This window comes from Podarcis muralis, chromosome 10 (assembly GCF_964188315.1).
Source record: "Podarcis muralis chromosome 10, rPodMur119.hap1.1, whole genome shotgun sequence".
NCBI lineage: Eukaryota > Metazoa > Chordata > Lepidosauria > Squamata > Lacertidae > Podarcis > Podarcis muralis.
The window spans coordinates 62,844,718-62,868,869 of NC_135664.1; the positions used below are offsets into that span (position 1 = coordinate 62,844,718).

The 24,152-nt window shown below is 48.0% G+C and overlaps 1 protein-coding gene and 1 long non-coding RNA gene across 2 annotated transcripts in view; one reads left to right on the top strand and one right to left on the bottom strand.

The window, feature by feature from the left end:
- Nucleotides 1–9,015: 9,015 nt before the first annotated feature.
- On the bottom strand, nt 9,016–23,747 carry LOC114605485 (uncharacterized). The gene is made up of 2 exons (XR_013394444.1): nt 23,605–23,747; nt 9,016–10,557 (listed from the first exon to the last, which is right to left on the bottom strand). It is a non-coding gene; the product is annotated as an uncharacterized LOC114605485 (long non-coding RNA).
- PDE3A (phosphodiesterase 3A) overlaps nt 21,680–24,152 on the top strand; it is a 278,612-nt gene continuing 276,139 nt past the window's right edge. Inside the window, exon 1 of the mRNA XM_028746828.2 lies at nt 21,680–23,898. Coding sequence (XP_028602661.2) covers nt 22,864–23,898 — 1,035 coding nt within the window. The 5' untranslated portion in view covers nt 21,680–22,863. The remainder of the gene's footprint in view (nt 23,899–24,152) is intronic.

Here is a 24,152-nt window from a genome sequence, read left to right on the forward strand (position 1 = left end):
GTTTGGAAAGGTTAGGCACATTGATGGAAATTACTTGTTTACCAAAGTGGGAAGCCCAAATCCCCCTGTGATCTACAGACCCTCCAAGTGTCCCTATTTTCCAGGGATGTCCCTGATTTAGAGAAGCCATCCCGGTTTATGATTTGATCCCGGAATGTCCCACTTTTCCTTAGGATGTCCATATTTTCATTGGAGAGAAGCTGGAGGGTATTGAGTTATCCAATCCCCAAGCCGTCTGAAGGCAATCCTGTATAGGGAAGTTTTTTTTAAAATGTTAAACATTTTATTATGTCTTTATATATGTTGGAAGCTGCCCAGAGTGGCTGGGGCAACTAAGTAAGAAGTGTGGGGTATAAATAGTAAAATTATCATTATGGAATGAGATTTCCCTATTTTCATTGAAGAAAAGTTGGAAGGTATGGATCTAGTTGGGTGGGAATCTCAAAAACTCCCCCTTCCCCCCTGTGTTCATAAAACACTTGGCCAGGATGTAACATCACAACAAAAGTATTTATTCAAACTGAAAAAGGAGCAATGGAATGTGCTGGATCCCAGTCTTTAACTTGGTCACAACCTGTGTGTCTTTGAGCATACAGGAGCATTTGGTAGAGCTGACATTTGTTTTATTGGGTGCAGGATTTGCTCCCACTTATCTGGAATGCTGATTGTAAAAAGTTAAACATTTCTCTAACTAAATGTCAGGCCAAAGCCATAGTTAAACAAACAGCAGGTACTTCCCAATTGACTCCACCAGAAGTCTGCAGCCACAAATGGAGCCTAACTTTCTGTTCCCATATACTATACTCTAGCTGTGGTTTATATACCTCGTGTTTGCATGTGTGGGGTGATTGTTTGTTCAGGAACTGTCAAAAGAAGGGATTACTTGGGTTAGCAAATATTGATCAACTTCACTCTGAAGTGAAACTGCCCCATTATTTATACTAGAGTTTTTAACAGGAAAAGTTTGGCAACGGCTCTGGAAGTTTGATCTGAGGCTGGTACCTGCCCTAGGGAATGACTTGGGACTGTATGTCATTAGGCCTTAAATCCAGGACTGTACCGGTCACCAATTTATTTATGGTCTGAATTCAGGGATTTGTCAATGACATATTAAATCCTGGATGACTTGGGACCTAGGGGATCTGCACTGGCCCCAGCATTTGCCTTGGATCTGCCTTGGGACATTAAAAAATACAACCCCCTAATCTGTTTGTGATCAACGATTTTAGTTACTGTCTTCTTCCAAGCGTGTTGTGGCCATAGCATCTTCTGGTTCTCGCTAAAATAACATTGCAAAAGAGCATTTAGAGCTTATACTGTCAATAGAATGTGTAATGCAAAACTTGGACTCAGGTCCAAGTGCACAGCTATAGCATCTCTAAACCCAACCAAAACATCCGTTCTGATGTTTAATCTTGACCAAACACACTTAAGGCTCGATCTTATGGGCCACTGCATGGGCAAATAAAAGATCTGAAGTTAGCAAGTGTTTTTTTGGCACACTCACGCCTGCTCTTATGCAGTGTCATGACTTATGGTGTGACACTGGTGCCATAAGCCAGCCCACGTCAAAACGGCAATGCTAGCAGCAGACATCATTGCCAGAGAAGGGACAAACCAAGCTGTTGAGCAGATGATGAACAACAGCTCACCTGTGTACCATCACAGTGGCATTTTGACCACTTCAGAGCAAAAAAGAATGTCTCACCTCTTACATAAACAAATGATCACTGTTCTAGGCAGGAGGGGTCTCCACAGATACCATTTCAGCAAGGAATCTGTTCCACACGATGGAGAAATTAGGCCTTTAATATGGGGGCAGCTACCCATTAGATGTAAGGGATGCAGGTGGCGCTGTGGGTTAAACCACAGAGCCTAGGACTAGCCAATCAGGTGGTCAGCGGTTCAAATCCCTGCGACGGGGTGAGCTCCCGTTGCTCGGTCCCTGCTCCTGCCAACCTAGCAGTTCGAAAGCATGTCAAAGTGCAAGTAGATAAATAGGTACCACTCCCGCGGGAAGGTAAACAGCATTTCCGTGTGCTGCTCTGGTTTGCCAGAAGCGGCTTAGTCATGCTGGCCACATGACCTGGAAGCTGTATGCCGGCTCCCTCGGCCAATAAAGCGAGATGAGTGCCGCAACCCCAGAGTCAAGTCACGACTGGACCTAATGGTCAGGGGTCCCTTAACCTTTACCCTTTAGGCATACGAGCCAATTCCTAGGGGCCTAAGTTCCTTTGCTGACCCCAATAAAATATTTGGAAGGGCTGCACACACCCCTTAGTTGATGGACACTGCTATTCAAATGTGGCTTGTGATAATAATAATAATAATAATAATAATAATAATAATTTATTATTTGTACCCCGCCCATCTGGCTGGGTTTCCCCAGCCACTCTGGGCGGCTTCCATAGAAACCAAAAACCCCACTAAAATATCATACATTAAAAACTTCCCTGAACAGGGCTGCCTTAAGATGTCTTCTGAATGTCAGGTAGTTGTTTATCGTTTTGACATCTGATGGGAGGGCATTCCACAGGGCAGGCGCCACTACCGAAAAGGCCCTCTGCCTGGTTCCCTGTAGCTTTGCTTCTCGCAATGAGGGAACCGCCAGAAGGCCCTCGGCGCTGGACCTCAGCGTCCGGGCAGAACGATGGGGGTGGAGACGCTCCTTCAGGTATACTGGACCGAGGCCATTTAGGGCTTTAAAGGTCAACACCAACACTTTGAATTGTGCTCGGAAACGTACTGGGAGCCAATGTAGGTCTTTCAAGACCGGTGTTATGTGGTCTCGGCGGCTGCCCCCAGTCACCAGTCTAGCTGCCGCATTCTGGATTAGCTGTAGTTTCCGAGTCACCTTCAAAGGTAGCCCCACGTAGAGCGCATTGCAGTAGTCCAAGCGGGAGATAACTAGAGCATGCACCACTCTGGCGAGACAGTCCGCGGGCAGGTAGGGTCTCAGCCTGCGTACCAGGTGGAGTTGGTAGACAGCTGCCCTGGATACAGAATTGACCTGCGCCTCCATGGACAGCTGTGAGTCCAAAATGACTCCCAGGCTACGCACCTGGTCCTTCAGGGGCACAGTTACCCCATTCAGGACCAGGGAGTCCTCCACACCAGCCCGCCCCCTGTCCCCCAAAAACAGTACTTCTGTCTTGTCAGGATTCAACTTCAACCCATTAGCCGCCATCCATCCTCCAACCGCCTCCAGGCACTCACACAGGACCTTCACCGCCTTCACTGGCTCTGATTTGAAAGAGAGGTAGAGCTGGGTATCATCTGCATATTGATGGACACCCAGTCCAAACCCCCTGATGATCTCTCCCAGCGGCTTCATATAGATGTTAAAAAGCATGGGGGAGAGGACGGAACCCTGAGGTACCCCACAAGTGAGGGCCCAAGGGTCTGAACACTCATCCCCCACCACCACTTTCTGAACACGGCCCAGGAGGAAGGAGCGGAACCACTGTATAACAGTGCCCCCAGCTCCCAACCCCTCTAGACGGTCCAGAAGGATGTTATGGTCGATTGTATCAAAGGCCGCTGAGAGATCCAGCAGAACTAGGAAACAGCTCTCACCTTTGTCCCTAGCTCGCCGGAGATCATCAACCAGTGCGACCAAGGCAGTTTCAGTCCCATGATGAGGCCTGAACCCCGATTGGAAGGGATCCAAATGGTCCGCATCCTCCAGGCGTGCCTGGAGTTGTTCAGCAACCACACGCTCAATCACCTTGCCCAAGAATGGAAGATTTGAGACTGGGCGATAGTTGGCCATACTGGCCGGGTCTAAAGATGGTTTTTTAAGAAGCGGTTTAATGACCGCCTCTTTCAGCGGATCTGGGAATGTTCCCTCACAGAGGGAAGCATTCACCACCCCGCAGAGCCCATCGCCCAGTCCTTCCCGGCTTGCTTTTATTAGCCAGGATGGGCAAGGATCAAAAAGACAGGTGGTTGGTTTCACGCGTCCAAGCAGCCTGTCCACATCCTCGGGGGTAACGGATTGAAATTGGTTCCATGCAACTTGACCAGACAGAGCTCCAGCACTCTCCCGCCCCAGCCCTGCTCCCACGGTGGTGTCTAGCTCCTTCCGAATATGAGTGATTTTATCTGCGAAAAACTTTGCAAAATCGTTGCAGGAGATCTTGGGGTCTTTACAAGGCCCCGATGTTAAAGGTGGTTCCGTTAAATTGCGGACCACCTGAAAGAGTCTCCTGCTACTATTTTCTGCAGATGCAATAGAGGCGGCGAAGAAAGTCTTCTTCGCCGTCGCTATTGCCACTTGGTAGGCTCGACGTTGAGCTCTAACCTGTGTCCGGTCAGATTCGGAGTGAGTTTTCTGCCACCGACGCTCTAGCCGTCTCAGCGATTGTTTCATCGCCCTCAGCTCCGAAGAAAACCACGGGGCTGTCCGGGCTCCATGCAATCGGAGAGGGCGCTTCGGAGCCAGACAGTCGATAGCCCTGGTTAACTCCACATTCCAGCGGGCCACCAGGGAATCAGCTGAAAGGCCATCAACATGGGATAAAGCATCCCCTACCACTCTCTGGAAACCATTTGGATCCATTAAGTGGCGGGGGCGGACCATCCGAATTGGTCCCACCTCCCTGCAGAGGGGAAGGGTCGCGGAGAAGTCCAGTTGCACCAGGAAGTGATCTGACCATGGCACTTCTTTAGTTTCACTTTTACTTAGTGTCAGATCACCCACGTCACTAGAGGTGAATACCAGATCTAAGGCATGTCCATGACTATGAGTTGGGCCCAACTTATTCAGGGACAGCCCCATGGAGGCCATGCTTTCCACGAAGTCCCGAGCGGCCCCTTGTAAGGTCGTGTCGGCATGGATGTTAAAATCCCCTAGGACAACCAAACTAGGTGTCTCCAGGAGAACATCCGCCACGACCTGAAGCAGCTCGGACAGGGAATCCTTGGTGCAGCGGGGAGGTCGGTACACCAAAAGGAATCCTGTACTGCCCCTATTGCCCAACTTCCAGAACATGCACTCAGAAAACTGGGTCTTCCCAGTAGGACGCCTGATGCAAACTAATGACTTCCTAAAAATCACTGCAACCCCCCCTCCCCGCCCACATGACCTGGGTTGCTGTGCGTAAGAGAAACCTGGTGGGCAAGCGGCAGCAAGGACAGGCCCATCCGCTTCATCCAACCAGGTCTCTGTCACACATGCCAGGTCAAATCCTCCATCCACAATCAGGTCGTGGATGGCAGTGGTTTTATTCATCATTGACCTGGCATTACACAGCAACACCTTCAGGTTATGTGGGTTTCCCCTGTTGATTCCAGTATCCATCCGGTCAAGGCCAGACCCGGAGGCAGGGATAGTCTTCAAACAACGACTAAACCTGCCTCCTCGGTAATGACATGGTCTGGTCTTGGCGTAACTCCGCCTCCTGCCCATGATCACCGAGATCGGATGTCCCAGTGCTTCCCCCCCTGTGGAACTTGTCCCAGCCATCGTGTTGGCTGGGGAGCCACTCCCAGGCAGCCCTGATCCCGCCCCTTAAAAACAAAACACAAACTATATAGATAGATTATGCGGGGTGATAGATTATGCGGGGTGAGGCTTATCTGTCCCACCCCCATATTTTATTCAAGATGGCACCCCTGCCTTTAGAACTGCCTCTCATTTTATATATATCAGAGAGGCAGTGTCTATTGTATTTCAGACTTTTCTTTTTCAACTATTAAGTGAAGATTATATCTGTCTGTATCCGCATTGGTTTGAAATTGCTCCATGAAATCCTCTTGTTCGTGTTGCTACTGTTAATCACTTTGAGATGATTCACGCATGGAATTGAGTATAAACAAATACACAAATCAACCACATCTGCACAATGCGCTTATTTGTTATAACTTCTTATAACAGGATTACAATGGAAAGCTGCTCGTTTGACCATCCTTGGGCAAGATGTTCGAGTTCTTCGTGCACATGCATTCCAGGAGTCCAAGATGTCCAAACCTTCTTTGAGAAAATTCTTTCCATCAACCAACACAGTTGGCAACACCTGGTTCCAGAGGCCACAGTCAACATCTACATCCCAAAGTGACTTCTGCTGGACTGTATTAGCAGGAAACCCATTCTTTCAGTTTATTAAGGTGGCAGATCAACCTTTCATATGAACAGAAGAGAGATGCTGGATCAGGCCAATGGCCCACCTAGTCCAGCACTCTTGTTCTCACAGTAGCCAACCAAATGCATATGTGAAGAAGAAGAAGAAGAAGAAGAAGAAGAAGAAGAAGAAGAAGAGGAGGAGGAGGAGCAGCTTGGATTTCATATCCCGCTTTATCACTACCCTAAGGAGTCTCAAAGCGGCTAACATTCTCCTTTCCCTTCCTCCCCCACAACAAACACTCTGTGAGGTGAGTGGGGCTGAGAGACTTCAAGGAAGTGTGACTGGCCCAAGGTCACCCAGCAGCTGCATGTGGAGGAGCGGAGACGCGAACCCGGTTCACCAGATTACCAGTCTACCGCTCTTAACCACTACACCACACTGGCTCTCATGAGTGCAGCGCCTCTCTCCTTACTTTGGTTCCTAGAAACTGGCATTCAGGTGCAAGCAGAACCTGAGTGTGGTGTAGTGGTTAAGAGCGGTGGACTCGTAATCTGGTGAACCAGGTTCGTGTCTCCATGCAGCTGCTGGGTGACCTTGGGCTAGTCACACTTCTCTGAAGTCTCTCAGCCCCACTCACCTCACAGAGTGTTTGTTGTGGGGGAGGAAGGGAAAGGAGATTGTTAGCTCTTTGAGACTCCTTCGGGTAGTGATAAAGCAGGATATCAAATCCAAACTCTTCTTCTCCTCCTCCTCCTAGGGTTGCCATATTTCAAAAATACAGAGACCCCCAAAATTGTTGAGCAACCGCGATTTTTCGATTAACATGCCTAAGATCCTGGACAAAGTGCTACCTTTCAGAAATTCCCCCAGTATGTCAATTCCACCTTTGAAATGCCAGTAATGTCCAGGAAAATCTCAATGTATGGCAGCCTCAATTCTCCCCATCTGTGATTCCCAGCGACAGTGGACATAGAACATAGCCATTGTGGCTAGCAGCCATTGATAATGAATCGGAATATGTAGTTCTAGAGGGTTAAAATATTCTTTTAATAATTTCCTATCTCTAGATACTTGTAACAGACAGTTTCAGTACCATTTATTGCTAACGTTGTTGTTGGGAGGGAATTGCAACTCCTTTTGAATGACTAGGTGGCTACCAGCAGCTTACTGCCCTGGTGTTCTTTCTTTCTGAGGGATCATCAGTGAGCTTGGTGCATTGCAAAGTAGCACAAACCAAAGGTCCCTGCCCCAAAGAGCTTGCAGTCATAAATCTTGACATGGTGGAAGGCAACAGTGAAGGGAACGGAGGAAATAAATTATAATAATTTGGCTTTGTGTTGACTGGGGAAGAGATTATAAATAAACAGCAAGTCTGTTAATCTGTGCCAAACTGGCAGTGACATCAGATAAAATAATAATAATTCTTCCTGTTGTCAGAAATGGAAAAATTGGGGCTCCTGCTAGAATGAAAGGTTCTGTGGCAATGTATCATTAATAAACCAATGCATTCTCAATCCCTCTCCCCACAAATCACAATGCAAGCTTCATACTTGCATTCAGGACAGTTTCGACTCTGGGTTCACAACACATCACTGGATTCTAGTTGATTGCCAAGAAATATGTACAAAAGAACATGTTGGCCATTTTACGTGTGCTTCAAATTTTGGTACCAACTTTATTTACTCAGGCACTGGGAAGGTCTGGGAATTTGATCTTGGCATATATTTTGAGCCAGGGAAGAAAGATGAACGGGAGATGGGCAAAGGCAAGAACTGGCATGTGTTCATCATGTTTCATCCCAAAATACATTCTTGTGCATTCGTGGGGACCTTTTGAAATCCTCTCTCCCAGCTCAGCTGGCAACACTTCTTTGCAAGACTGTTTGCATTTCTAATGAAAATGCGAAAGGTCAAATTTCAGCTGGCTGAAGATCTTCTGCTAAAGCGCAATGTGGCTTACAAGTTAAACCTGTGCACTAGTTACGCCCGCATTCAGCAGTACAGTGGTGCCTCGCAAGACGAAATTAATTCATTCTGCGAGTTTTTTCGTCTTGTGAATTTTTCGTCTTGCGAAGCACGGTTTCAAAAGAAGTTTTGGAAAAGCTTCAAAAATCACCAAAGTCTTCAAAAACCTCAAAAAAGGCTACCACACCGCGTGCAACTGCACCTCTTCAAGCAATGCACCCTGGGTATTAACGGTTTTAAGAAAAAGGAAACAAACTTGTAAGACGTTTTCGTCTTGCAAAGCAAGCCCATAGGGAAATTCATCTTGCAAAGCAACTCAGAAAACCAAAACCCTTTCGTCTTGCGAGTTTTTCGTCTTGCGAGGCATTCGTCTTGCGAGGTACCACTGTACTTAACTTCCAAGACACAATGCACAGGATGGAACTCAAGCTGATTCTCACAAATTGGGTATGATGCTAATTACTGCTGCTCCCTGGTATGTGTGCATACTGTATGTTTCCTAATAGACCAACCCAACTGCCTGCATTTTGGACTTTCCTAGTTAGCCTGGAAATGGGAGTTGCCATAGGAACATAGGAAGCTGTGCTGTACAAAGTCAGACTGTCAGTGTTCCAGGATTTCCATTGATATTTTCTCCCCGCCCTACCTGCAGATGCAGCAGGACTACCTTCTGAGTAAAAATGCATTGGACTGATCTGAAACTAATTAACCAACCATGCATCCAAATTAATAAGGGACTATTATCTCTCTCCCCCTCCCCCATTTACTCCATTCCTTAGAAATTGAAAGAAGCCACATAGGACTCCTGTTTCTACCATTTCTTGCCCAATCCTGATGGCAAGTGGCGTGCAAGAGCTCCCATCTATTTAATTTGGATTTAAGAAAGGGTGCAAAGAGATAAGGAGGGCTGAATTTCACGTATAAGATTCATATACCCGGTTCTGCTCTCTGTGTATATTCTAAACAAAACACAATGTAGACTGGAGCACAAAGCAAGCGGCTCTTCACCCACATTTCGTTTTAATTTATTCAAAGAAATAGGGCATGAATAACACTGCATGGCACTCTCCCACTGATGTCATCTGTGTACACCACTCCAAAGAAGGTCATTTTCACATCAGAGAAACATAAAATTGCAAGCACAATGCGCAACCCATTTCCTCTCCAAAATGCCCTGCGTTGACGCTTGTAAGAAGAAGCAAACCTCCTCCTCCTCCTCCTTCTTTTTAATCCTCTACTTATAAATATTTTGAAGACAAAGGGGAAATGGGAGACTTGAGAAAAAAAGAAACAAACAAGGGAGAGTAAGATGCAGATGGGCACATTAAAAATAATGAGGATTTAAAAAACCAACGCATAGAGGTCAAATCACTGGAGAGTTTACTGCCAAACTGGTATCCTGCAGGCTAGATTTTAAACTTCTTTTTAACAGACCTCCATTATACTACCATGGTTATATCTATCCTTCTAACACAGGTGTCTTCAGCCTTTTCTGACCTAGGATCCACTGTTAACCCAAACACACATTTAACATTTTACCATATATTTGCATGGTGGCAGTGCTCCTGTTGCGACTCACCTTTGAAGACCAGTGTTCTAACAGGAAACTTAGGCCTTGTTTGCATGTCATGTTATTCCAAACCATGGTTTAATGTGTGGGCTCCTGGAGAGGAGCTTGCGGCTACTTGTTTTGCTGCAATGCTTAGTGTATCATCTGAACCCAGGCATGAGCTCTGCTGGATGAGCCAGGGTTAAGAACTTAATTCGTTCTGGAGGTCTGTTCTTAACCTGAAACTGTTCTTAACCTGAGGTACCTGAGGGGCCTCCTGTTGCCACCGTGTTGCCGCTGCGCGATTTCTGTTCTCATCCTGAAGCAAAGTTCTTAACTGAGGTACTATTTCTGGGTTAGTGGAGTCTGTAACCTAAAGCATCTGTAACCTAAAGTGTCCGTAACCTGAGGTATTGTAGATGATAAATTTTTTTAAAAAAAAAAAATCTTACCTGCACTAAAGATAGTTATTGTTTGGATGGGGGGCTTTTATCCATTTCCGCAGTCACACAATCAATCAATCAATCAATCAATAGCTCAACTGGGTTTTACACAGTCACAAAAACAAATTAAGCAAAAAAGCCTCAAAAACAAAAACACAAAATAAATAGCAAAAACAAAAGTGCCAAACTTAATCAATTCCGGAAGTCCATTTGACTTCTGAAATGTTCAAAAACCAAGGCACAGCTTTTGATTGGTGCAGGTCCCTCGAAAACAATAGGCGACAGCCACATCGGATGTTCGGCTTCTGAAAAACATTCAAAAACCAGAACACTTACTTCCGGGTTTTTGGAGTTTGAGAACCAAGGTACCACTGTACAACTCAAACTGATTAGGACTTGGCTGTAGTTGGCTGTGGGACTTTTCATCCATCCCTATTCCGAAGTAAGTCCTGCTCAAGTTCAGTGAGACTTACTCCTGGGCTGTTGCCTTTAATTCCCATGAATTTTGCTTCAGGAGTTGCCTTGTGTGACTTCATCTGTAAGACAGAAATTAAAAGTGATTCTATTGATACTTTAACAAAAAAGAAAGGACAAAGACATCAAAGCTAAATTAGTAAATGGAACCCTACCTTTTTAAATGTTATGTTTCCTTAAAGACAAAAAGAACTAGTTACTCTTTTTTCTTTCTTTTTTATAAAGTGGGTATTAATATAACATTCTTTTTATGAAGTGGGTATTAATATACAGTAACATGTAAATATAGAAGTAACCAAAAATGAATTATCCTTCCTCCTCTCCCCATATTTTGTCAGTGACTTATAAAAGTTTTAACTTTCCCCCCAGAAAACAACAACAGAACCTTCCCTATATCGCTTCTGCTACCTCTGACACTATTCTCCACAGTGGTTGTATGAAAACCCATCTTGTTTGCAAGAGATGGACTGGATGACTAAAGGCCTAGATATTCTTTTAATCTGTTCCCCCAGAGTGGAATTGTGGAATCGAGACATGAAGTCAGTCGATACGTTTCATAAAAGCCTCTCTTCATTTATTTATGTGGATTCTTTTTGGGCGTCCTTTCCCTAAATGCATTAGGCCTCCCTTGCACATTCCATATTTGTCCATGTGTTTGAGTTAGCCTGTGGTAATAACAACCACACAGACAAGCCTCACAGCTGCCGTAGGGTTCCAGGAACAGGGACCCAGCTCACTCTCTGTCCTCCCTCCTCCGCACCAAAGTCTAGTCAATCCAAGGTGAAATGTCATCCTTCTTGAAACATTTTCCATAGAAAACATGACAAGGGGATGTAGAACACAGAAACCCAATGATTACAATAGCATCAGCAAAACCATCAAAAACATATCCAAAATAAATGGTTAAAAAAGAAAATCAAGTTCCAAAACAGGCCCACCTGAACAATGCAGTTTTTGAAGGAGATTTAAAATAAAGCAGGGATGACTCATGCTGAACTTCTGCTGGCAAGGTGTTTCACAGGGCAGGACATGCCACACCAAAGAGGGGCCCCTGTCTCCATGAACACAGCAGGCTCTGAGGCAGAGGGAGCAGTAGAGGGGTGCTCCAGGAGGTTGAGGCAGGCAAGGGCCCACAGCTGGCTATGTGGGGCTCACTAGCTCTGGGAGGAAGGGTGTGATTCCCCAGCTGGAGTAGACTTGGTGCAGGTGAGGGTCACCTGCCTTGTCAAGCCCAGATGCTGCAATAGGCATGCAAAGTTCAACAGGGGCGCAGAGCTGAGATGCTGGGTCTGCTCAACTGCCCATGTTGATGGACCTTGGCTTAGATCAGGCACCCCCAACCTTTGGCCCTCCAGATGTTTTGGCCTACAACTCCCATGATCCCTAGCTAACAGGACCAGTGGTCAGGGATGATGGGAATTATGGTCCAAAACATCTGGAGGGGCGAAGGTTGGGGATGCCTGGCTTAGATGCTCCTCCTGGACCTCTACGGGACTGTGTTTTGGGTTTGACTCTGGACTGTATCCTGGCGGCTGGACTCCAGACTTGGCTGACCTTGGACTGCATTTCTTGATCTTTGGACTCCGCTTGCATGGATTGACCCCCAGACTTTGAACACCAGGCTTGGCATCATGACTTGCAGCCTGGTAGGCCATGGGTTCAGGACATCATCATCAATTTTTTATATGTCATCCATCTGACTGGGTTGCCCCAGCTACTCTGGGCGGCTCCCAACAAAAACCAGTAAAAACACAATACAACATCACACAATACAACTTCCCCGTACAGGGCTGTCTTCAGATGACAGTGGGGGATGTGGCCGGATGGGGGTGGGGAGAGTCCAGAGGCCTGGAAGACCACATTCAGCCCTCAGGTCTGAGGTATCCTTTAACAGAAGCCCAACACATTGAAATAGCACAGGTGAATCTTCTCCCTACCACATGAAGAAAAATGTTCCCTGCTAAATTTCTGTGTATCAAACAGAAGAGCAGGAGTAGTATAGAAAGTTGGCAACCCTATGGTTTGCCCCAAGAATTGGTAAACAAGAGCCAAAGGGTTGCCACCTTATTTCGCCCCAAGCCTTTCCAAAAGGAGGGGAATTGTGGAGAGCAGGAGATCTCCTATCCTTGAGCTTCCCAGCTCTTACACTCACTCTCATTGTTAGCTAGTCAGGCAGGATTTAGTAACCTTTTCCAGATGCTCCAGAAGCATTTAAGAGTTCTGCATTTTTCAGCGAAGGTCAAACGACCAGCAATTTTATTACAGGTTTCACTGGCAGAGAAGTCCGGTCCAATCGCAGCTGAAGTCGGCGACAAAAAAAACTCCCATGGATCTTATTGGCGCTGGATGGAACCCGCACGGCCGTTCGATCTGATAAGCGCTATAAATACCATACACGGATATTGGTTGAAGGCTGCTGTGGGAAAAGTACCACGGCTGAATCCCCAGCAACAATCCAGATGACTGCAATCCAAAGGGCTTAGGGAACAGTAAAATAAGCAGAACAGAATATTTCACTGAGATCAAACTGTCTGCACTATCTCAGTAAAGATTTCTGCTAAACCGCGGCTCGTAAACGAGTCATTGCTTAGCAAGCTGGTTTTCAAAAGTTACACAGTAACTCGGGGAACCCAGCAGAGCTGCAATAGCATAGGAGCGAAGAGTTTAAGGCTGAAACCCAAACTGCGCTTTCCTGGGAGTAAGGCTCACTCAATTCAGTAGAACAGGGTTTCCCAAACTTGGGTCTCCAGATGTTTTGGACTACAATTCCCATCATCCCTGACAACCGGCCATGCTGGCTAGGGATGATAGGAGTTGTAGTCCAAAAACAGCTGGAGACCCAAGTTTGGGAAACCCTGTAGCAGAACTTATTACTGCATCAATATGGTCAGGATTGTTCCTAACTGACTGGTTATGTCTTTGGCTGCAGGTCTGTACTGTCAGCAGTGGACACCCTGCGTCAAGTGATACCTGTGGGATAACTTCTCCAGGGACGTTAGGTCACTTGTCATTGCCTTCCACAGGTCAGGACAATGCTGCCTCAGGCAGCGACTATCAGCCTGTAATCATATTCCTGTAATAATCGCACATATACAAAATAGGCGTCGCTTTCCGAGGTGCCCTGGCAAGAGGCTGATAGTGCTTATAAATAGCCATGCACAGCAAACAAGCGATAAAAACCTAATGCACATACGCAAATATTTAAAAAACAATCGTGGTTTGTCTGATAGCATTTCTTTCAAGTGTGATCGTCATAACATGCGATAAGGAGTAACTGGCAATGAGTTCCGCGCTACACATTGGTAAACATCACGCGGCGTTATCACAGTCAATTCCCAGCACGGAGGCACAACAGACTGTAAGAGAAGCCGTTTCAGACTCGGCTCCGAAAGGTCCATTGAAGGGCTGAGACTCATCCTGCAGCAATATAAAGACACGTTACATACAGTGGAACCTTGTGTTACAGATGGGATCCATTCCAGAGGCCCGTCCATAATACGGAACTGATGTAAGCATGGCGCAATTTAGTGCTTCTGCGCATGCGGCGAAACCTGGAAGTAACCCATTCTGGTACTTCTGGGTTGCTGCGGGACGCAACATGAAAACACGTAACCTGAAGCGGACACAGCATGAGATATGACTGTATAGTACTTGCTGCCAGTGTGGGTTTAGTTCATCGTCGTCGTCGTCATCATCATCATCATCATCAAATTCTATACCACCCTTCACCTGGACATCACAGGGTGGTTCACAAGAAACATGAATAGAGGAGAGTATCTTCAAGCCAGCTGACAAAAGGAATTGGATTAGAGTCTTGGACTGTAAAACATAAAAGCTAGGCATTTGAGCCTGCGGGGTGGTGGTGGTGGTTATTTCTCATCCCTGACATTGTGATGTGAATTTCAGGGCAATATTCACATGCTGAATAGGCAGCTCTTTGTTTTATTTCTTACATTTACATACAGTGGTACCTCAGGTTACATACGCTTCAGGTTACCTACGCTTCAGGTTACAGACTCCGCTAACCCAGAAATAGTACCTCGGGTTAAGAACTTTGCTTCAGGATGAGAACAGAAATTGTGCTCCGGCGGCGTGGCAGCAGCAGGAGGCCCCATTAGCTAAAGTGCTGCTTCAGGTTAAGAACAGTTTCAGGTTAAGAGCGGACCTCCGGAACGAATTAAGTACTTAACCTGAGGTACCACAGTACTGCCTTTTTCTCTGGGGAACTTAAGGCAGCGTACGTGGTTTTCCCCACAACCACCCTGTGAGGCTGTGGCATAGCATGGATTGCCGGAGCCCAGGGCAAGGAATGTATTCTGCTTCCCAGCTGGCACCTCCATGCAGCGCTGTTGCTGCTGAATGGAGCTATGGAGCTGCATAGTGATGTGGTCTGGGGGAAAGAGTGGCAAGAGTCCCGGGGGCCAAACAGCCGCCATCAGGCCATTGTAGCAAGCATTAAAGTTGCAGCCCAATGCCTACATACCTGGTAGCAGGATTCATTGAACTCGCTGCAGTAGATGTGCACAGGATTGTGTTGTAAACACCTCTGCTTACTCCCATGCCATTGGAAACTAGGTGAAGTGTCCCTTGCACTTTGAGCGCTTCTGAATAATGTCAGAACTTCGATGCATTCAGAGGTTTGTGGGAGGTTTTTTTGTAGCAGTGGCAGCTGCCGTGAATGCCTCTATTTGTACCCGGGGAATTGATTTGGTACACCAATTGTATGGTCACAAGCTGGCCTGCACAACTGTGCAAATTTAATAAATGAATGAAATACGATTAACATTCGATACTCTTCTAAATGTGTTTGTGGGAGCGGTGGGGGGGGGGGTTATTGGTTTGCGGTTTTTCGTTCTTGTTTTTATTATGTGTTTTCATCTTGTATTTTTATGTCGCGAGCCACTGTGAGATCTACAAATTTGAATAAATAAATAAAAATAAACTTGGAACCCAGGCAAAAAACACTTAGGGTGTTGTGCTGTGCCAGCAAAGGGTGTGCCCTGGGGGGAGTTTGGGGGGGCAGAGAGAGAGAGGCCTAGAGATGAATGTTTGGCCCCTGGGACTGAGGTGCCTCCCCTTGATGGGCTGGACTTGGCTAAATGGATCGCAAATTTCTGTATGTCTTGGCGAGGGAGTGCTTTTGACTTATCTTAAAAGACAGCGGTGAAACGCACAGCAAACTGTATTGAGGAGTAGAAGCTCCTTGCATTTGATAAGGCAGAATTCCGTAACCTCAATAGTGCCAAACTTAAATTCTTTGAATAGTGTGTTTCTTTCCTTCCTGGGTTTTCTGGGTCTAGAATTATTCTCCGCATAAAATATTCACACTTGCCGGCTTTACGTTAGTTCACAGCAATTTCTGGGACAACGTTATTGTATTTGCACTGGCAAGTAAAAACAGATGATCCTCTGTGATCAGCGAGTATATTCATCATCACACCCATCTCATGCTGTTGGTTGCTTGAAAGAAAAGAACAGGATATTGATCAAAGTATTAATGAAAAATAGCACACTTTTTCAAAGAAATTAATATGTATCTGAAGTCGAGTTGCCCAGAATTAGCACCTAGTCCCCAAATTACTATATTGGTGCAACAGAGGTGGCTGGTGCCCAGTAGGGAAGGAGGGAGGTTGAGTCAGAGCCAACAATAGGTGAGGCTAATTTATTGTCGCTTTGTCTCCACCCTCCTCCCTGCACTGATACTAGGAGGAAGGTGACAGCCAGGGCTGACAGCCAGTGCAGAATGAGCTTGGTGAAGCAGTGTCCTCTTCACCCAATGGTTCAGCCTCCACTGTAGTACAAGTGTCAGTAGGTGGCAGCCTTTTTATCGAGATGCAGAGCAGGAGGAGAAGAGAAACAGACCTGTGGGAGATCACTGTCTTTCGTTGTTCCTGAACTGTCACCTAGTGGCAGCCGTTCCATCAGCCTACCTGACTGGTTTCTATCCCAGTTACTTTTTAAAAAAAGAAAAAAAAGAACAATGTCTGAGTTTTCTTTTTTCCTCTTCCCTCCACACTACCTTTCCTTGTGTGCTATGTTTTTTTAGCTTGTAAGCTGAGAGCAGGGACTGTCTCACTACTGATCTATGCAAGCCTCTCTGGGGGCCTCTTTGGCTTTAAAAAACCCCCAAACCCTGCTATGACTAAATCTGAATGAATGACATCCATACTTGGCAAAATGGCTAAAGACAATCCCTGAGTCACTTAGGCTGTATTGGTTCTCCCAAATACAGAGTAGTAACTTTTTAAAGTTTGCCTCTGGGTTTAACAGGAAGAGCTTTCATGTGTACTTCCCCCTTTCCTCTTTCCGGTGGGACACATTTCTTATGCATTCCTGAGAGTCACCCGGACTCAAGCTATGAATCTTCTGCTTTGCCTGCTGATGTCTTAAATGCATTGTGTGGCTGTGGCAATCCTCTTTCTGCATGGCCAGGAGATGTGATCAGACAGAGATTTTAAACCAGGTGGCAAACCCAGCTTGACCTCTGTATAATATGTGAAATGGCCTCTTAAATCTGATTTATCCTTACTGAACAATCCGTGTGGAACCATTGCAAAGATCCAGGCTCTTTGGTACAGGCAAATAGCTTAAGAGGAGCTCTGCTGGGTCAGGCCAAAGGCCCACCAAATCTAGCATCCTGCTCTCACAGTGGCACACAAGCAGGACTTGAGAACAATACTATTCTCACCACCTGCGATTCCCAACAGCTGTATTCAGAGGCATACCGCCCTCCGATACCCAGAGGGAGCACACAGCCATAACAGCTAGCAGACATGAACAGCCTTATCCTCGCGAATTTTAAAACCACCCTTTGGTGGCCATCACTCCATCAAGAAGCAGCCAGTTCCATAGTTCACCAGCCGTGTGAAGAAGTGTCTGTGTCTGCCCTTAATCTCCAAACATTCAGTGTCATTGGATGGTGCCGGGTTCTAGTTTAGGAGGGAGAAAAACATCTCTACCCACTTTCTTCACACATAATTGGATTCACAGGTTTTGCTCCCCATTGCTCACCTCCCACCTAAACTAAAAAGCCCCTAATACAGGGGAATCCCCACTTGCACAGGAGGAGGATTACGTGAAGGAGCATCTCCACCCCCATCGTTCTGCTTGGACACTGAGGTCCAGCGCCGAGGGCCTTCTGGCGGTTCCCTCGCTGTGAGAAGCCAAGTTACAGGGAACCAAGCAGAGGGCCTTCTCGGTAGTGGCACCCGCCCTGTGGAACGCCCTCCCATCAGATGTCAAAGAGAACAACAACTACAGTACCAGACTTTTAGAAGACATCTGAAGGCAGCCCTATTTAGGGAAGCTTTTAATGTTTAATTAAATGTATTTTAGTGTTATGTTGGAAGCCGCCCAGAGTGGCTGGGGAAATGGGGTATTATTAATAATAATAATAATAATAATAATAATAATAATGGGATGCAGGTGGCGCTGTGGGTTAAACCACAGAGCCTAGAGTCGGCGGTTCGAATCCCCGTGACAGGGTGAGCTCCCGTTGCTTGGTCCCTGCTCCTGCCAACCTAGCAGTTTGAAAGCATGTCAAAGTGCAAGTAGAAGTCCGGCGGGAAGGTAAACGGTGTTTCCGTGCACTGCTCTGGTTCGCCAGAAGCAGCTTAGTCATGCTGGCCACATGACCCAGAAGCTGTACGCCGGCTCCCTCGGCCAATAAAGTGAGATGAGCGCCGCAACCCCAGAGTCGGTCACGACTGGACCTAATGGTCAGGGGTCCCTTTACCTTTTATTTATTATTATTATTATTATTATTATTATTATTATTATTATTATTATTATTCTGTTCCTAGCTGCCACATGCATCATCAGGACACGTGAGTGGGGGGTCCTGCATTCTGCCACCGCCCTGCCCCATTGGGCCCCCGTTTCTGCTCCCTTTTGGCACTGCGAATGTTGCATGCATCTGCGGGAGTGCACGTGCTGATCGTGCACACCTGGGGAGTTGCTGGTATTTTAACCTTTCCTCAAAGGGGAGTTGATCCCGCTCCTCCAGGAGATTTTGGGACGCTCTTTTTCAGAATCCCGGTTTCCTGAAAAACCGGATCTAGCTAGTGCTCAGTTCCACAGCGCCATCCCAAGGTGTTCTGAAAGCTGCTAGTGACAAACATGTGTTGGCTGCAAGTGTGCTGGGAATTATTTTACACCTCCACTTTGTGTTCCGTTGCCGCTGTCTCTTATGGTTGTGGAAAGTCACGATTTAAGGCGATGCCCTCTGACAGCATCTAGCAGAACAGATGCATATTCCCCTCTTGTCCTTTTAACCCAACAGGGTCAGACAGTGAACAAGGCATAAAACCTCAGACAGACACAAATAAATATTAAGACGCTGAAACTACCTTGAAATCTTAAAACCAGTGATTTATTTTGCGGGGTGGAAAGGCCAGAGAATTTCCCTTCTCCGATCGGCCGATTCCTTAGCTTTCAGTGTTCCCAAGCTGGCAAATAGGTTCCCCCCCTCTGTGGTTTCGTGCTAAATATATTGCTACTCTCTGTTGACCTAGACTGTGGCTGTGAGAATGAAGGTCTTTAGGCCTGCAAACAACAAACGCCTGTGTGTTTCTGGACTTGCAGGAAAGGTTCTATTACGCATGGATGTGCCCTAAACCTTTAAGGGATGGAAGGCTGTGGTTCTCCAGTTTAGTTAAAATGGTACCACTGAAAAAGGAACAGAGCCTTTATAAAGTTCATTTAACTAGTTCAAGTTCATCCTGTCCAAAAAAGGAACCCAGTTCGTCCCTTTGTAAAACTAAGCAGTTCTGCTCACTGTTCATACAAATGATGCTCTGCGAAAAATGTTTTGCATTCAGAATGTTTCAAGCTTCTGGGCTGAAGTATAAAATATGCTTAGCCCCCTTCTATTCTGTACATATAAAGCAGTATCATCATCACTTGAAATAGACTAGATTGGCCTTTGACCTGTTGCAGCAGAGCTCTTCTTGTGGGCTTGCTTCCTGCAGATGAAGCTACATCCCTTTAAGGAAAGGTTATGACATTTGGGGCTTCTTAGGTTAGACACAGCGGTTCTCAACCTGTGGGTCCCCAGATGTTGTTGGACTTCAACTCCCATCATCCCTGAGCTCTGGCCTTGCTAGCTAGGGGTGATGGGAGTTGTAGTTCAACAACATCCGGGGACCCACAGGTTGAGAAAGGCTGGGTTAGAGGAAAGGTGAGGAAGAGGGGACATGATAAAAGAGCACAGAATTATGTGTGTTATGGAGAATTAAAACTTCACTCCTCTGTCAAAACACTAGAACTTCGGGATTTGTGGGATTAGTTCCCAAGTCCAACTCCAACTCAAATCCAACTCAGAGGTGTAATGCTGGAAAATGTTGATCATTTCTCCTACCTAGGCAGTTATCTTTCCATAAGGGTCAAAATTGATGCCGAAATCCAGCATCGCCTGAGTTCTGCGAGTGCAGCTTTCTCCAGATTGAAGTGCAGAGTGTGTGAGGACCGAGACATTCGCAGGGAAACCAAAATGCTTGTTTACAAAGCTATTGTACTACCAACCTTACTGTATGCTTGTGAAACGCTATCTCCAACTCCTTGAAAGATTCCAACAGTGGTGTCTCTGAAAATTTTTACGCATCACTTGGGAAGACAGGTGAACTATTGTCAGTGTACTGGAAAAGGCAAGTATCACCAGTGTCAAAGCAGTGATTCTTCAACATCAACTTTGTTGGACTGGTCATGTTGTGACTAAAAATATACTACTAAAAAAATGTAGTATAAACACCAGCAATTGGGAAATACTTGCCTGAGAGCGCTCCAGTTGGAGAACAGCCCTTACCAAAGGTGTCATGGGCTTTGAAGACACTCGAACTCAGGATGCAAGGGAGAAACGTGCTAAGAGGAAGGCACGCTTGGCAAATCCACACCATGATCAACTCCCGCCCAGAAACCAATGTCCCCACTGTGGAAGGACGTGTGGATCCAGAATTGGCCTCTACAATCACTTAGGGACTCATTGTTAAATCCGTGTTTATGGAAGACAATCTTACTTGGCTACGAGTGATCGCCAATGAAGAACTTGGGGATATCTAATGCAGCTGAATGTTGGAAGATTCAGGACAGACCAAAGAAAAGACTCTTCATCTCAGGCTCGCGGGTTCAAGCCCCACATTGGGCAAAAGATTCCTGCATTGCAGGGGGTTGGACGAGATGACCCTTGTGATCCCTTCCAACTCAACGATTCTGATTCACGCAGCGCATTGCTAAACTATGGGATCTGCTCCTTGAAGAAGCAGTGATGGCCACCAATTTGGATGGCTTTAAAAGAGGATTTTAAATCCTGGAAGACAAGGCTATCTGATTTTTAGAAGACACCTGAAGTTTATAGGGAAGTTTTTAATGTTTGATGTTTTACCGTGGTTTTATATTTTGCTGGAAGCTGCCCAGAGTGGCTAGGGCAACCCAGTCAGATGGGCAGCATATAAATAAAGCATCATCATCATCATCATCATCATCATCAATTGCTACTGGACCTGATGACTATGTTCTGCCTCTACTGCCAGGAGTGGGGAAGGAGTATGAATTGCTGGGAACTGCAGGTGGGGAGAGGCCTGTTGCACTCAGATGCTGTTTGCACTCCCCATAAACACCTAGACCGGCCACTGCAAGAACAGGATGCTGGACTAGGCGGGCCACTGGCCTGATTAGGGGCTTAATTCTTGGGAAGAAGGCAGGCAAATGCCCTGCTGTGGCTTCAATCCTGTGCCAAGTGAACCCCGTGGAACTTACTAAGCAAACATTGCACGCAGTTATTTGCACCACTTTTCCTTGCAGGCCTGTCTTGTGCAGAGTGTGGAGGTGCAGACGCCTGTCGAAATAAATGGGCACCCTTTGCAGAAAGCTCTGCCAGTTGGCACCGAAAGCAATGCCCAAGCACAATTGCACAGAAACAAGCCCCCTCCAAAAAAGTGTGTAAATACTCTCCAGGTGTGTGGATCTGTGATGATAAGCCCCCATCCCACACATGGTTAGTACAACCTGAACATGCCAGGCCTTCCTTCCCAAGAGTAGGAGTGCTTAGGACAGCAAGGTAATTTGACTGTGACCTGTAGCACCACCACCACGAGGTGCTCGCTGCCTGGAGGCTGTGGTGGAGGTGCCAACCAACGGGAAATCCATGTGCTATCTGAGTCTCTCTCTCTCTCTCTCCTTTAGTTCCTCACTCACCCGGTTTGCAGAGCAGTGCAAGGACTAGCAGCAAACACTGCCCGATCCTCCGGCTCCCTCCCCTCTCGAACAGGAGCTGGTGCACACTTGCACGAAAAGGAGAGGGGGGAAAAAGAGGGGCGGGGGCTAACGCCTTTCCTCTCCGAGCCCCCTTCCTCCCACCGACCCAGGGTGGGGGAGGAAGAAAGAGGCTAGAAAATCCTCGCCAGGTCTGCTCGCTCGAGCTTTCTTCTTCGCGGCTCGCCGATCTCACCGGGACCTTTTCGTTTTGCAAAGGCACCGCGCGAAGCGAAGGAGGAAGAGGTTTCTCCACCCCCACCCCCCGTCTGGGACTTGCTCTCCTGCGCAGCCCTCCAAAACTTTCCCGCTTTGCATCGGCTGTCGTTCCCCCACCTTCGGCTCCTGCGATGAGCGGCAGCCGCCTCCTCCTCGTCCCCAGCCATGGGGGGCGGCGGCGATCGGCGGCTTCTGCTCGGGATCCCGCCGGCAAGGATCGCCCCAGCAGGAAGGCGGAGTGAGAAAGGCGCGCGGAGCGGCAGCATCAAGGAAGCGGCGGCGGAGGCGCGGGGAAGAAAGGCGGCGGGAGAGGGAAGGAATTCCCAGCAGCAGGAGCAGCCTCCGGCCCGCCCGCCCTGCGCGCCTCCTCCCCGGGCCGAGCGGCGAGGACGCCCCGCAGCACCCATGGCCTAAGAGGAGCACCAGCCTGCAGCCCTCCCGGATATAGAAAGCCCCATGCCTGGCCAGCCTTCAGCAATACTTAGGGTCTTGGGTTGCCTTCTTTCAAAAAACAGAACAAAACCTGGGCTGGCGGAGACTGGATTTTCCAAACCCTTTGAAACGCATTACAACCTTCTTGAGCCCAACTCCTCCTGAATTAACATTGTTTCCACTTTTACAGCAACAACATTCGCTTCTTTTGCACGTAGCCCCTCAAACCTACTTCAGCTTGGCTTTTGTTTTTTAGGGGAGTAGGGGAAAAATATATTTCGGGACACTTTTTTGGTAATTCCCTCCCCTTGCAAGGGCGCTGTTTGGGGGCATCGCTACACTTGCGCGCGCGTGGAAAACTAGCAAATAAAAGTATTTGGAGGGGTGGGGGTGGGAAGGGGTTGGGAGTTGCATTTCCTCCCCCACCTGGAGAGAAAGTGGGAAGGGAGAGAAGAAAAAGACCTCTCGCTATGGCTGGGAGCAGCGACTGTGCGAGCAGGGTCCGGAGCCAAGGCAGCTGGAGCTCGGGCGAGGAGAAAAACTCTCCGTCTGCAGCGGCGGCAGAGGGAGCCTTAGGCGCCGGTTGCAACGGCTGCTGTTCCTCTGCTGGGCCGGAGGAAGTGGAGAGCAGCAGCAATGAGAAGAATGACCATCATCCCCATCGGGTAGGAGGCTGGAGGAGTGGCGAAGAAGAGGCTCTTCCCAAGGTCTGGACGTGCTGCAAACTTTCCTGCGCTCTGGGCGCAGGCTCGCTGGCTCTGCTCTTGGCGCTCGGGACCCGCTTGGTGCGCAGCGCCGGCGAGGAAGAGGCGGAAGAAGAAGAAGGAGGAGAGGCCGCTGAGGGCGACGGGGCGCCCGGCCCAGGTGCGAGCTGGCCCCCGATCCCGGGCTCGGCGCTGTGCTGCCTCCTCCTGGCCGCCTATTTCTGGCTGGGCTGGGCCTTGCTGCGCGCCGGGGTCCGCTTGCGCACGGCGGCGCTGCTCGTGGCCGCCTGCTGCGTTGGGGAAGCGCTCGCGCAGCTGGCCTTGGCCCCCGGGGAGGAGCGCCTGCTCTCGCTGGCCGCCAGTGGGGTGGTGCTGGGCTGCTTGGCCGGCGGGACATGGCTAGCGCTGCGGCTCCGCCACGGCGTGCTCATGATCGCCTTGACTAGCGCCCTGCGGATCGCCTCGCTCGCCTCCCTGGAGAGCATCCGCGCGCCTTGGAGACCTTACCTGGCTTATCTGCTCGCCTTGCTGGGCATCCTTGGCGCAGGCTACGCGCGCCACGCCTTGCGCCGCCGCCGCGCCGCCGGGAAACAGGAGGAGGCGGAGGAGGAGGAGGAAGGCACCGAAGGGGCGGAAGGAGCGGGCTGTGGCGCTGCTGCTGCTGCTGCCCGGCCGGCCAAGGAAGAGGTGCCGGTTTTTAAGCGCAGGAGGAGATCCAGTTCGATGATCTCCGCCGAGATGGCTGGCTGCGGCAATAAGTCCCATCGCAGGACCTCCTTGCCTTGCATCCCCCGAGAGCAGGTAAGGAGAGATGGGCGAGGGGATTGGAGAGGGGCTCTTGGATGGAGAGGGGTGTGTGCGGGCGGGATGGGGAGCAGGAGTGAGAGAGAAAAGAGACTTTTGCAAAAGCCCACTGCTGCTTTTTATTCTTGGCAAGGGGCGCGCGCAACTTTGGGAAGGAAACTTCTACGTGTTCAAACTTTTTTTGCACTCGCCATCCCAGTTCTCCCTTGAAAGCAGAAACCACGGTTCTCGGCATCCCAGAATAGTAATTT